The 14,658-nt window shown below is 41.8% G+C and overlaps 1 protein-coding gene across 1 annotated transcript in view; it reads left to right on the top strand.

Moving 5' to 3' along the window:
* Positions 1-14,658, top strand: part of SLC25A13 (solute carrier family 25 member 13) — a 535,434-nt gene that overhangs the window by 382,283 nt on the left and 138,493 nt on the right. Inside the window, exons 6-9 of the mRNA XM_029588928.1 lie at positions 2,423-2,569; positions 5,679-5,817; positions 6,764-6,857; positions 7,032-7,116. Coding sequence (XP_029444788.1) covers positions 2,423-2,569; positions 5,679-5,817; positions 6,764-6,857; positions 7,032-7,116 — 465 coding nt within the window. The remainder of the gene's footprint in view (positions 1-2,422; positions 2,570-5,678; positions 5,818-6,763; positions 6,858-7,031; positions 7,117-14,658) is intronic.

Below are 14,658 nucleotides of genomic sequence, written 5' to 3'. Positions count from 1 at the left end.
GCATTCTACGTTTCTGCCCAAGATTGTGACTGATTTTCATATCAACCAGTTCATTTTGCCCACCTTCTTTTCAAGATTTCATTCCCACCCGGGGGAACAGGCTCTTCATACCTTGGACTGTAAAAGGGCCTTGGCTTTCTACCTCGATTGCACTGCCAGCCACAGACAGTCCACCCAGCTCTTCGTGTCCTTTGATTCCAACAGGCTGGGGGTGGCAGTGGGGTAAACAGACCTTGTCAAACTGGCTTGCGGATTGTATCACCACCTGCTAGCCAGCAGAGTAAAGGCTCACTCTATGTGGGCTATGGCAACGTCAGTGGCACATTTGCTTGCAGTCCCCATTGTCGAGATCTGCCGGGCCACAACCTGGAGTTCGCTTCACGTGTTTGTAGCTCATTATTGCTTGGATAAAGATGGGCTTCAGGACAGTGTTTTTGGTCAATCCATCCTGTGCAACCTGTTCCAGGCTTGAACCCAACTCTTCGTGCCTTTGTGGTAACCAGACAGTCCCCAAATGGTCCACAGTTCCGCAGTTGTGTTGTGCTCATTGGCACCTTGTTCAGTCGCTGTTGGCCTCTCCTGTTAGCAGGGGGTTCTGGACTTGGTATTCACCCACATGTGCTTGTCCTAGGAGAAAGGGCAGTTGCTTACCTGTAACAGGTGTTCTCCTTGGACAGCAGGATGTTAGTCCTCAGGAATCCCGCCCACTTCCCCATGGAGTTGGGTTCTCTTTATGATTTGTTGTTTTTATTTTTCGCTGTGTTACAAGACTGAAGGGGAACCTCACATGGACGCGAGGATAGTAGCAGGCTGGGCGTGCTCAGTCTGCTGATCAAAGTTTCTAGAAATTTTAACAATGGTTTTCCATGCCAGGCTCCTTCGGATGATGTCACCCACATGTGAGGACTAACATCCTGCTGTCCTAGGAGAACACCTTTTACAGGTAAGCAACTGTGCTTTATACCTGTCATAACATCATGCGATAATCAGACACAAATTGATGCCGTGGATCACAAACCAGTTTCACTGAACCAATCAGAGGGTCAAAAAAAGTGATGAACTTGAAGACTGGGCAGCATAAAGTCTTAGGTAGTGAGCAAGTGCTTTAAAATTAAAATGGAACTGTTTTCATTGCTTAGCTCAGCTGAAGTTCACTTTGTTAGTACTAGATGGAACTTGGTCAGTATATGCAATGCCCTGTGTTAAATTATTTGCTGCCTTGTGAAAATTGGATCTGCTGGAAGTCGTTGTACTTGAAAGTTCTGCTAACTAAAGCATCTATCTATAATATCTGTGTAAGTGTGTTTCAAAGGTTTATATCCCGATAGGGTCAACTCAGTTGTGCATGCTTCTGCAGTAGATAAAATGAGTAACTGTAATTGAGTAGTAAGACTTGTGTTCTGTTTGTACAAAATTTTGGACAAAGGTGGGATATAAAACCTAAATTTTAATTATTGAGAAACGCTATAGATTTCTATCAAACAAAAGTATAATTTTATTTGGATTTTAAGGCATTTCCAATATACCCTTTCTAATTTTATGGTAAGAATGTTTTGAAAAATAGCTATATTGGAATGATGGTGAGACGGTGAGTTTGTGAATTGAAATATTTAATTTTATGATGTACCTGGTTCTCATTTTAAAAATAAATGATGGTTTAGGAGGTCTTGCTGTGGTTCCCTGTTTTTTAAATTTCTTTTTGCAATTCACTTGGTACTTTCAGAATGCAATTTGTTTTTAATGTGAAGAATATTCTTAATTCTTGTAAAAATGTGTTTTGTAATTAACATTTGTTCATAAGAGTATAAAATAAAATATTTGAGATGAGGGAAGTGCTTCCATGTAATGTTATTGTGGTTCTCTAAAACTAAGAATGCTTCAAACCACTAGCTGTAGAGAAAAGTTTTTTTATTGAATGTTATAAAATCTTAAACATTATTCAATAAGGTACCTTTTGGAGAGGCAGAGTGCCACATAAGGCATAAACACTAGGTGACAATTATGTAACCTAGTTTAAGGGTTGGCAGTATACAACTGAAGCTCTATATAATGCTGTGTTGTCCATAAAATCATTTGAGAGGGAGTTTATGCTAGTGCTTTATGTGGCAATCTGCCTCTCCATAAGGTACCTTTATTAAATAATGTCTAAGACATAATTTTATAGCATTTAATAAAAAACATTTTCTCTACAGTTAGTGGCTTTAAGCATTCTTATTTTCAAAGAACCACAACACTATTGATGTTCATAGTATATTTGCACTGTATTACATTTTTAAAATATTTTTATGGGGCAAGATTGCATCCCTGTTTCTGTGCTAGTAGCAAGTATCGATATCAAACTTCCGATGAACTGAATAATATTTTGTCTTTGTAATGAAGCATATAATTGCTATAATTGAGTGATCGATTTCCTTGTTTACAGGAGATACAACTGGAACATGCTAGACAAGCTTTTGTGCAGCGGGATAATGATCGCACTGGGACAATTAATGCAATGGACTTCAGGGATATCATGGTCACTATCCGACCACATGTGCTCACACCATTTGTGGAGGAATGTCTTGTAGCTGTAAGTTACGAATGACCTACTTAGTTCTCTTGCTGTAGCCTGGTAATTGTGACTGTCAACAGACTTTATGCATAATTTCATGACTTAGGTTTTAAAAAAATCCTATCTTTATTTTTCTCCCTCAAATAGGCCACTCTAGTATTTGTAAAGTTCTGAGGTTTTGTCATTTGCTTCCTCATCATAATCATGGATCACTGGTGCTTTGTGAAGATTAAGGCTAACAAAACATTATAATCATTGCTTATTTTTGTCAGTTGTAGGTTGTAGTGAAATCATCTTCAATACACATTAAGAGGATCTGCAGGTTTTCAGATAAAAGGAAATTTCACACGCCCAAAACGTTGCTCTTACAAAGTGCAATGACATACAAAGTCTTTATTATAATTGATTTCTCAACTGGTTTCCTAAACACCACTTGTTCCCCTCCACCCCCAAGCTCTTAGAAGGTGTTAAGAATTGAGTGTATTATGCAGTGCAGAGTTCTAATGTATTAAATTTTGGGAAGGGGCTTACAGAATAGAGCTAGAACTAGTAAAGTCTTGTTTTATTTTCTACAACTTTTATGTGTTATTCCTGACAGAGATTTAACCAAAGTCCCTAATTTAGAACTTTGTAAATCTGTACAGCTGGGAAGTGACCAACTAATTTTCAGTGTTCCATGGTGTTCCGTAGATTTTGAATGAAGGGATATCAGAAAATGGATCTTTGATAGAAAATACTAGAGTGATAGAAATCTGGAAATGCTTTTCCTCAAGAGCACATCAGCCTTTACAGTAAAGTATTAGTACTCAGCTTTTTACCACTATTCTTTTCTACCCCCAAAACTACATTATGGTGTCATCCTGCCCCTCTAAATCATGTTAAAGCTCAAATTCCATTACACCTTCTATCATCTCCCGTGTCATCCTTGAAAAGATAATTCACTTTTAAAAATTTTCAGTGTATTGTATGCAATTTCATAAGTAGATCACAAGTAGCAGTAATCACTGTGTATCATTTGAGCAATTTATTGACAAATTATCTTTGAAATTCTGTAAGCAACTGATTTATAATTCCCCCGAAGTTCTGGGAGCAGCCATATTAGCAAAAGAGTCATTGACTATCCACTGGATCCTGAGGGAGGGGACAGAGGTGTCATTTACCCACACTCTACCCCAGATTTTAATGACTAATTTGTTTTTGTAACTGTTTCTTTGATTTTGTTTTTGTACATCCCTATTTTGCTCCACCGTCCAGTTCTCCTGAAAGGTTTTGCTGTGTGTGCTTATGTGACTGTCGCTTACTGGATACTCCATAAACCAATTGGATCCTATTCCAAGGGGCTTATATACTAAATATTTTCCCATAGATATAAAATTTGAAAATACCTAGAGTGCATCACGCCCAATGTGAGATTGTTTTTGATACTGTTCTAAACATGGCTGCTGCCAGTAGTTAATCAGAATTTGTGCAAGAGCTGCTTAAAAGAATTTTTAAAAATGTTGACTTATCAGTAATATTTGTAAAGAGGGTGCAACTTCCTTTTAATGCTTCATCAAATGAGAAATACTTAACCTCCTACTTCTCTACTGCTTTGGCTATCAGGGAGCTGAAGTAATTTTGCCATGTAAAACCCTTAAAAAATAAATAAATAAATAAAAGTGGCACTGTTATTTGCTGTCATGTGGAGGACCTGGTTCCGATTCCTGGGTCAGATCTTGTGTTATCCAGGCCAGTTGAGGATGCAGGGTTCACATCCCCTGCGAAGAGGGAGTCTGTCATTGGGTAAACAGCGACATCTAGTGGCCAGATTTAGGGTTCAAGATTGCATGGCTCTGAAGGGAGATGTGGTGATGAACCCCAAGGAAGATATATACTAATAGTAGGAGGACCCCTGCATAGTTGAAAATAAAGGCTCATGGTGCCTTGTTTTTATTGAGCTGAAAACTCAGTGACCTAGGTGGAAAACTGCCCGATCAAAAAAAAAATTCTGGATTGGTATAAACAGGCTAAAGTGAATCCTGAATATACAACATATTTGGGAGATCCTGGTTAGGCTGACATGGCATATAGTGTACCTATTGCTGTCTTTGGGGGTTATTTACTAAGCATTTTTTCCCATGGACACAGGATGGGAGAAAAGGTTTAGTAAATCAGGACCTTTAGCATTTTGTCATGCTAGTTTTCAGAATGTTGCATAAACATTTGTATACTTTATGCCAAGTCAGAGTATACTATATATATAATTGTGCTTGGGGATTGCAAAGAAAGGGGTGTGATTTTTGTTTTATTTTTAAATCCGTGGAACAAATCATATGATTTAGTTTGACATATGACAGGCTAACTTACTTGACCCGCCCCACTTCTGGCTCCCCTTGTCATCTGCCCCTACAAGATAGAAATGTGTGAGAGGTCAGATATGATGACATGTCTGAAGATCAGAAGTTGCAAGTCTTGGAGGTGATTCACTGCAGCATATGACCATGTAGCGGGGCATCTAAGTTCTAATGCAAAGGGAGGAGGGAAGCAATATTTAAATCCACTTTTTACCATGATTGTAAATGCTTGATGGCACAAGATGTCCTATTATTCCTAAAATATTAGGACAAATGTTTTCACTATTCACAATACACATTTCTCTAATGTGGATTCAAAGAAAAATCTTCTCTAAATTGCGGCAGTGCATAGCTTCAGAATGAAAATGCCTTCCTGTATTGCCTCATTTTTGCATGAAAAAATGTCATTCCATCTAGGGGGCTATAATACTACATTTTTCATGCTCATTAAATCAAATAAATTGACTTATAAAACATTTCCAACTGAAAGATTTTGAAACTTGACCTCTGTAAATTACTACTGGTTATGTCGTTAATACTGCATATGTATTTGTTTAGGTTCCCTGGTAATAAGCCTGCTTTCTGGTCATGATTAGTCTCAAAGCCACTTACAAATAAAGCCTTTTATGAAGCTTATTGTCAAGCAATAACGTTTTTCCTCAACTGTTTTCATTGTTTTAGTAAATTTTGGGAAAATGTTCATTTTCTTTCCAAAATGTTCACCTTAATGCGTAGTATTCGAGAAATATCTGAGCATCTCCCTAATCTTTTTTTTTATCTTCCTTTTATATAAGGCTGCTGGAGGTACCATATCCCATCAGGTCAGCTTTTCCTATTTTAATGGATTTAATTCCCTCCTTAACAACATGGAGCTCATTAGAAAGATCTACAGTACTTTGGCTGGCAGTAGGAAAGATGTGGAAGTCACCAAAGGTTAGGATGAATTTTCTGCAGATGCTTTCCTGATGCTTCTCTTGATATCTGTAAGGGAGGGTGAAATAGGCGGGAGCACATACATTTGCTTTTTAAAAGTTTCTTTTTAATGTGTGTCTGCATACTCCACTGGCTAGAACATATCAGTTTACTCCTATGATTCTGTGAATCTACCCGCTACTATTTTTTTGTGTGTGTGTATATATATATATATTTATTTCTATTAGTACTTAGAGAAAAAAAAACATCAAGTGAACTAAAATCAGGGGTTGTTGGGAAGAAAGAATTTTAAAGGTCTCACTAGGCTTTCTGCCAAATTGGCAATGTGTTTAAAGTGACCTTCAAGGGTATTTGAAAAATTCTGTAAACTTGTAGTGGCGGCACAGTGAGTTTGTCTACAAGCTCAGAACAAGATGTTATCGGCTCTATCTTGACCGCAATTGCAGAGTTTTCCCACTGTAACTCAGAAGCTTCATTAGTGTGGCCTACTGGGGATGGATGCATGCAAATTTCCACAACTTCTCCCCCCTTCCTTTCTCTCCCCCTTCTTTTTTTACTGACCCACAGCTGATTAATTCAACATGCTGCATGCGACTATTTCATATTCCATTTATAGTACTAGGCATGAAAGCAAAGCACACTTGTGCAGTACGGACATGGAGCAGAAGACTTAATCTAGTATGATTTAGAAGGCTAGATTGAAGCCCTCTGGAATTGCATGATATTTGTTTTGGAAAGACCTTTTGAGCTTGTATGAATTCTGTTTGTTTTAATGTTTACTTTTATGCTACTGACAGTAGCCCAGAGCTCTTCAGTAAATGTTGTTCTATTTAGAGGTTCCCAAAGCTGATGCTAAATTTAAGGATAGTTCCCTGGGATGCTAAACACTCCTTTTCTTATTTGCCTTATTTTAATTTTTTTCTTCTCTTTTTTTTTTCTGTTGCAGAAGAGTTTGTTCTGGCAGCCCAGAAGTTTGGTCAGGTTACACCCATGGAAGTTGACATCTTGTTTCAGTTAGCAGATTTATATGAGCCACGGGGGTAAGTAGGAAATGATTCTGTTTAAATAGAAAAAAAAAACTGTATGTGTGTATGTTAGGGATAGGAGAAACTATTAATATACTACACAGAATTATGAGCAGTATTGCTGGTGGTGCGTGTCCACCTTCCTCTGCTAACTGTAAATTTGATTGAGGATTTGCTGGTTCTCCACAGGCGCATGACATTGGCTGACATTGAAAGAATTGCTCCCTTGGAGGAGGGGGCACTGCCTTACAATCTGGCAGTCGCTCAGAGACAGGTAAGGAAAGAAGCTGAAAAGGAGGTCTTTAAATATCTTTATCCTTTCAGTATTATTTTTGTTAATCCTTCCTCTCTGGTGGTTCTCCCCATCTCTACCCTCTTTGCAAAATCTTTTAAAAATGCAAAAGTCTTTCAAAGCAGAAAAAGAAAACTTTCAGACTTCATGGCCTGTGTTATTTTAATGCATGGCTGCCTCCTACTTGTGACTGTTAAAGAATGCAATAAGTAGGAAACAGATAAGGTAAGGCATACAGAAGAATTTCCAAGATCTTTTTTTTTTCCAAATAAACTGGTAGCCAAAGAATAAACTTTTAGACCTTTACCCTCGCTCTCACTGCTTTTGACGCTGAGGAAGATGTAAATATTGCAGTCATTTTCCCCCAAATTAATTTTTTGTGAATCATAGATTTAAAAAAAAAAAAAAAAAAAAAGGGGTGGGATGTTAACCCTAAAATGGGGGGGGGGCGGTGCCATATGTGAAGATAATTCGGGTAGTCCTAGCAATGAAGATTCTTTACCTAAGTAATGTTTGTCATCCTGGCGATTTCTTTGCTAGGATTTTGCTGGTGAAGACCAAATAAGCAGATGTAAATAAACTTTAATAAATATGTGATCAGTACCAGTAGAGCCAAGCCTTCTGTTAGCTCGAAATTGTTTTGTTAATGCTCCTCTTCTAATTTTCGGGCCGACACAGTAAAATCGCAGGAGAGCGGGCGAGTGCACAGGCCACTCTCCTGTGCGCGCGATACAGTATTTTAATTTATTTAAATTAGGCCCGGCGGTAACGGAAGCGGTGGCTGTCAGTGAGTTTGACAGCCGACGCTCAATTTTGGCGGTGTCGGTTCTCGAGCCCACTGACAGCCACAGGTTCGGAAACCGGACGCCGGCAAAATTGAGTGTACGGTTTTCGACCCACCAGCCGCGGGCCCATTTTAAATTTTTTTTTTTTTAACTTTTTTAAACTTTCGGGCCCTCCAACTTAATATCGCCATGATATTAAGTCGGAGGGTGCACAGAAAAGCAGTTTTTACTGCTTTTCTGTGCACTTTCCCAGTGCCCGGAGAAATTAGCGCCTACCTTTGGGTAGGCTCTAATTTCCAAAAGCAAAATGTGCGGCTTGGCTGCACATTTTGCTTTCTGAATCGCGCGGGAATACCTAATAGGGCCATCAACATGCATTTGCATGTTGCGGGCGCTATTAGGTTCGGGGGGGGGGGGTGGTTGGACGCTTGTTTTGGATGCGCTATTACCCCTTACTGAATAAGGAGTAAAGCTAGCGCGGCCAAAATGTGCGGCCAAATGCCGACTAACAGTGCGCTCCGTCGGAGCACACTGTACTGTATCGGCCCGTTTGCTTGTTAATGAGAAGAGCTGTTGATCACTGTGTGATTTCTCTGCTCATTTTCATTATTTAAATTTATACTGCTGCTGCACAGTGAACATGGAATAGTAAACTCAGTATTTGAGATTTGAATTTTAGGGCCTGACACTCATTGATAATCATTGTCCACATGATTGGGAATACTTTCATGTAACCACCCCGTAGGAAAAGAACATAACTTGAGTCTAATATTTTAATTTCTTTTATTTGATTTAAAAAAAGGGATTTGGAGGTGGTTAATTGTAACAGTATACTAAGCAGGTATGACTCTGAAGTCATGAAATAGTCATATCTAGTTATTTTGGAGAACTCACAATGAGTGGTTAGCATTTGTCAGCTCTTGAAATATTTCTAGCAAATCATAAAGTTTCATACTGTCTAGCAAAGTGGGGTCCAAGGAAGGATGAAATTATAATTTCAAATTATGTAAATCACTTAGGGCAGTATGTTTTAAATTTTAGTATAGCCATCAATATCCAGATTCAACAAGCCTTCAACAAAATCGCAGGCCTCTGTCCTCTGAAGGAATATCAGTGCAATTGCTTGTGTGTTTTTACTGAATTTATTATACATTTTCAAATGAAAATGCACTACTGTTTGAACTGAGTGTTAAAATATACTGGCAATCTATTTTTTTTGTTTGATTCTCAGCTGTGCTATAGAAGTTTTCAACTGTTTTCTGCACAATGGATTCACAAATTATATGGAAAGAATTTCAAGAGCTCTGATCTGTCAGGTTTTTGTTTAGGGTAGTCAATATTTTAATTACTTGAAAAGAAAATCCCTCTTAGAAATCTCATTCTTGATGCACAAAATTCTGAATAAAAATATTTAAAAATCTTTGCTTTCATTAAATGCTTTTACAAATACGCAGAGATGTTCTGAGTTTTAAGGGAGGCTGTGGGGCTGCAAGAGAGGAATAAGAAATGTGTTCCTTGATTGAAAAGAGAGCTAGATGTTTAAAAATATGTATATTTCCCTAAGGACAAGCAGGATGGCAGTCCCCAAACATGGGTGACATCATCAGATGGAGCCCAAAATGGAAAATTGAGCCTTATTCAGCATGGTCTGGCATGCATTATACCATGCATCTACACAGGGTCCCCTTGAGTTTCTTCTTTTCCATGGAGCCTGTCGTCTTACGGTCGGGTGACAGCCTCACTTTGCCAACTTTTTGGCCTACTTTTTCAATTTCTACTTTTTCATGATTCTTTTTTCACCGCCTCACACAGTTGATACGGGAGCCCCCTGGTTCTCCCGTTAGCATCCTAGATAGATTTTTCTACATTTAGCGGTGTTTACTTTGGTTGTCAGTACCCCCAGGGGAGTGGTGCGCTCTATGCCCACTGGCCATCGACAGCCACCTCCATTGATTTCGATCTCGCATCCCTATTATTTAGTGACGTGTCCACTTCGGATTTTAAGCAGTACCCCAGGTGTATGAGGACCATGTCTATCATGGACCCCATGATATGTGTCCTCTGACTTAGGGCATTGCATGACATTAGAGGTTGCAGTAAGTGCACTAGGATGACCCCAAAGGGACCTATGTTCTGGCTCGACAAGATGGAGTGCTTCTTTGGGCTGGAGAAGACCGATCCATTGGCATTGGAGGCATCTGCATCTAGGAGCATCGAGGTATTGGCATTGACATTGACAGGGCTGTCAGTTCCGTTGAGGTCATTGGCTGAAAGGGACGCCGGAGACCAGCCATCATTGGGTTCCTCCAGAGCGAAGATGTTGGATTTGTCATTCTCGGCACCAGGGAAGGACCATTCTGAGCATTGAGGGAAGCTGAAGAAGCATCGGCAATGGTCCCTGTTGATGCATAGTGCCGAGTACGGGGATGACCCAACTTCTGCTGTGATGCCCCCGAAACGACGCTGCAGTGAGGAGAGCCAGTCCTCCTTCGATACTGGGAGTGTGCCATGGACTCCATCAGTCCTGATGCCAGCCACAGATTCTCCTCTTGGTTCCAAAAAGGATCTGGTTATACCTCCTGCATCCCAGCTGGTTTTCGCATCGTCTATGTTTGAGAAGGAAATGGAGAGGCATGTGCAGCTGGCTGTCAAGAAATCGATGTGTGGCCTTGGCATTGCAGCACCAACGACACTGGCACCATTGCTTCTTGAGCCACTGTCAGAATCCCTGCATACGCTTATCGGCATGTTACTGACCCAGCTGGTGTCTGTTTCCAGAGTGGCATCTATGCTCTGCAGGGCATTGCTGCCTCCATCTGCAGATCTGGTTGTCATCGTCGGAGTGAAAGCTCCTCCAAGGCCGGAGATGACACTGGGAACTGAGACCCTATGTTCAATTCCACCAATTCCTGCACTCCTGGATGAAGACCAAGTGCCTTGGCCGCGTCCCCTGCAAATGGGGGGATGAAGGGTGCCTATGACCCTTGGAATGATGACTTATCCATGATCTGATAATGCTTCTGATGGTGTCCCCTCAGATCTATCTCCTCCAGATGAGCAGAGGAAGTCCCCAACAGAGGACCTCTCTTTGTAGGGTATGTTCAGTTGATGTCGGAGGCCATGCTCTTTCATAGAAACATAGAAATGATGGCAGAAAAGGACCAAAGTTAATGACTGAAGAGGATACCAGGCACAAAATGCTTGATATCCTGTAATTATGGAGTCTCCCAAAGAGATTGTGGCAGTCCCAGTACATGAGATCCTTGTAGAGTTGCTGTTTGAGGATGTGACAGGAAGGCAGACGCTGATTATCTTGTCCAAAAGGCTCTCGGATTCGACAAGAATCAACTGCCCTACCAATCGGTGGTTGTCAAATCCACTCTCAAGAAGGTCGAGTGCTCTCGGACCCATTCCTTGGTGTCTCCAGAGAAGAATCACAGAGCGATGGATGCTCTTGGGAGGAAGGTCTTCCAGGGTGTTATACTTATTGTCTGCATAGCTGCCTACCAGTTCTGCATGAGCCAGTATAAACAGGACATCTGGAAACAGGTGCAGGATGTTGTCAAGCAACTGCCTTAGCAGCAGCAGCAAGACACACTCCTGTCGCTGGTGCATAAGGGCCTGGAGTGCAGGAAACATGAGGTCCGCTCAACCTACAATGTTTTTGCGATGGTATTGAGGGTCTCTGTAGCAAGAATCATTGCTTGCAGGCTTGCATGGCTGCGGGCCTCGATCTCAGACCGGAAGTGCAGGAGCAACTCGCTGACGTGCCGTGCTTGGGAGGGAATTTCTTTGGAGGTAAGATCAAGGATGTGGTGGCCCAAATTCAGGACCACCATGCAATCCTTCAGCAGCTCTCCACCACCACCCTGGACCCACCCTCCTCATGCAGATGGTCGGCTCAGTCAGGTCTGAGGAAGTCGTCCTTCCACCCGAGGAGGTACTATACTCTTCCCTCTCATTCGTGTCATTCTTATCAAGGCTCTCATGGTCGTTCCAGGCATCAAAGAGCCCTGAAGCTGCAGCTGGCTCCTTAGTCAACTACAGGGATGGGGTTTTGACTGGATCGTAAGGAGCATAGCCCAGTTGCCTGTACCCGAGGCGATGGATTTGCCGGTCAGGAGAAGGCTGGGGTTGTTTGTGAACTGGTGGTCCAATGTAACCTCAGATCAGAGAGGTTTTTCCATCGTCCGCCAAGGGTACTGAATGCCCTGCCGAAATGCCCGCCCCCCCCCCCCCCCCAGCCCATTCTGGTGGAGTTCTTCTCCCTCTTAATGGCCAGAGTAAAATGCCCAGGGCAAAGAGGGTGGGGATTTTACTCCAGTGCTTCCTGATACCAAAGAATGCAGGGGGACTCCATCCCATCCTAGTCTTAAGGGCCTTGAACAGATTCATCAAAAAGGAAAAGTTCAAGAAACTTTTCTTGTAAAAAGGGCACTGGCTATGCTCCCTGGATCTAAAAAGACCCGTACACATATATCGAGATCTTCCCAGGTCACTGCAAGTATCTCTGATTTGTGGTGGGAAAATAGCACTTCCAGTATCGTGTGCTGCCATTTGGACCGCATTAGCCCCCACTTGTCTTTACGAAATACCTAGCCATTGTGGTGGCACACCTTCACAGATCTGAACGATTGGCTGGTCAAGAGCACCTCTCTGGCGAGGGCTAATGAGTCAATGCGCACGACCATCCAGATGTTAGAGACACTAAGGTTCGTCATCAACTACCTCAAATCCCACTTCAGTCCATCACCTCAATTGGACTTTATTGTTGCCGTGCTACACACGGCACACCAAGGCCTTCCTGCCTCGACAAAGGGCCATCAACCTGATGACCATCATGGCAGGGACTCAACAGATTCAGCAGATTTCAGCTTGGCACATGTTGAGGCTGTTGGGCCATATGACCGTGACAGTTCATTTAAGTCCCTTGGCACGTTTTCACATGCAAAAGGTCTAGTGTATCCTAAGGTCACAGTAGCGTCAGGCCACTCAGAACCTCCAGTATCGCATCCAAGTCACCTCATCTGTCCTGTGTTCTTTGTCCTGGTGGTGAGTAATTTTGAATCTGGAAGGAGGATCTCCTTTCAAAGTCCTCCTACCTAAATTGTCCTCACCTTGGATGCATCCACTCTGGGTTAGAGAGCTCATGTAGACGGGCTCAGCACTTTGTCTATGGTCTGCCCAGGAAAGTCTTTATCAAATCAATTTCCTGGAGCTCCAGGTGATCAGGTACAAGCTATGGGCTTTCAGAGATCTGCTGTCCAACAAAATTGTTATAATACAAACTGTCAACCAAGTAGTAATGTGATATTTCATCAAGCAGGGAGGTATAGGATCTTACCTTCTGTGTGAGGAAGTAGTCCAGATCTGGCCATGGGCCCTACCCCAAGGATTAGTGCTCAGGGCTTTGTACCTGGCCAGAACGGGAAAACATAATAGCAGACAGACTAAGTTGCACCTTCAGACCCCACAAATGGTCTCTGGACCAGGAGGTTACAAATTCTATCTTACACCTCTGGGGAAACCTGGATGTGGATCTTTTTACAGTACCTTGGAACAGGAATGTTTCTCAGTTACGCTCCCTGTAAGGACATGTAGCAAACCAGCCTCAGATGCCCTTACCCAGCATTGGGGCAAGGGTCTTCTGTATATGTATGCTCAAGCTCCATTGGTAGTAAAGACTCCCTTTGTCCCTGATAAGCTTCAAGAAACTATGGTCCTCAAATCCCCTCATTGGCCAAGACAGTCTGCTTTCCACTCCTCAGGGAGATGTCCATCTGGAAACTGATCAGACTAGGGACTTCCCCAGATCTCATCACACAGGATCGAGGCAGGTTACAACATCCCAACCTCCAGGCCCTGTCACTCACAGCCTGGATATTCAGAGGTTAATATTGCAACTGCTTGATCTCTCGGAATGTGTCTCGGATGCTGGTGGTTTCCAGAAGGCCTTCTACTAGAAAATCCTGTGGACTGAAGTGGAGGAGATTTTCCATGTTGTGTGAGCAGAAGGCTCTAGATCCATTTTCCTGCTTCCCACTAAAAATGCTTGATTACCTTCTACATATATCAGAGGCTAATTTGAAGGCCAACTCCATTAGAGTTCATCTAAGTGCAATTGGCGCATACCAGTAGGGTGTAAATGGTACGCCCATCTCTGTACAGCCTATAATTGTATATTTCATGCAGGGCCTGCTGGAGCATGCTCAATGAGGCTTAGTTAAAGTTCTAGAAATTTTGACATAAATTTTCCATGCCAGGCTCCTTCTGATGATGTTATCCATGTGTGAGGACTGACATCCTGCTTCCTTATAAAGCACCTGTTACAGGTAAGCAACTCTGCTATAGATAGATACAATAATTTTTTAAGCTTAAAACTTTGCTAAAGTTCTGTGCAGAGTTGCCAGTTTGACCATATTTTAGGACTGAAGTCCTGCCCCTTTTCAAGTTCACCCCCTTTTTTCTCCAACCTGTACCACCCCAAGATGTGGTGCCGACTTCTGTCTCAGTGATGTGTAAGCAGAGCAGGAAGAGTGCAACAATGAGTTGTGACTCGTTGATTCTACAAAGCAGACTGTTTCCTACAAGAGCAAGAGAGCAAAGAAGCAATTGTCAGGTAAAAGAAGTCATAGAGTTATGATGCACCTTTGAAAATTAACTTTTACTTACAATAGTATTGTAGTTAAATGCTCTACAAGGGTGTAATCTCTCCCTCATTTAATACATTAAAAGCTAG

Source organism: Rhinatrema bivittatum, chromosome 2, assembly GCF_901001135.1.
Source record: "Rhinatrema bivittatum chromosome 2, aRhiBiv1.1, whole genome shotgun sequence".
NCBI lineage: Eukaryota > Metazoa > Chordata > Amphibia > Gymnophiona > Rhinatrematidae > Rhinatrema > Rhinatrema bivittatum.
This window is presented reverse-complemented; position numbering and strand designations above follow the sequence as displayed.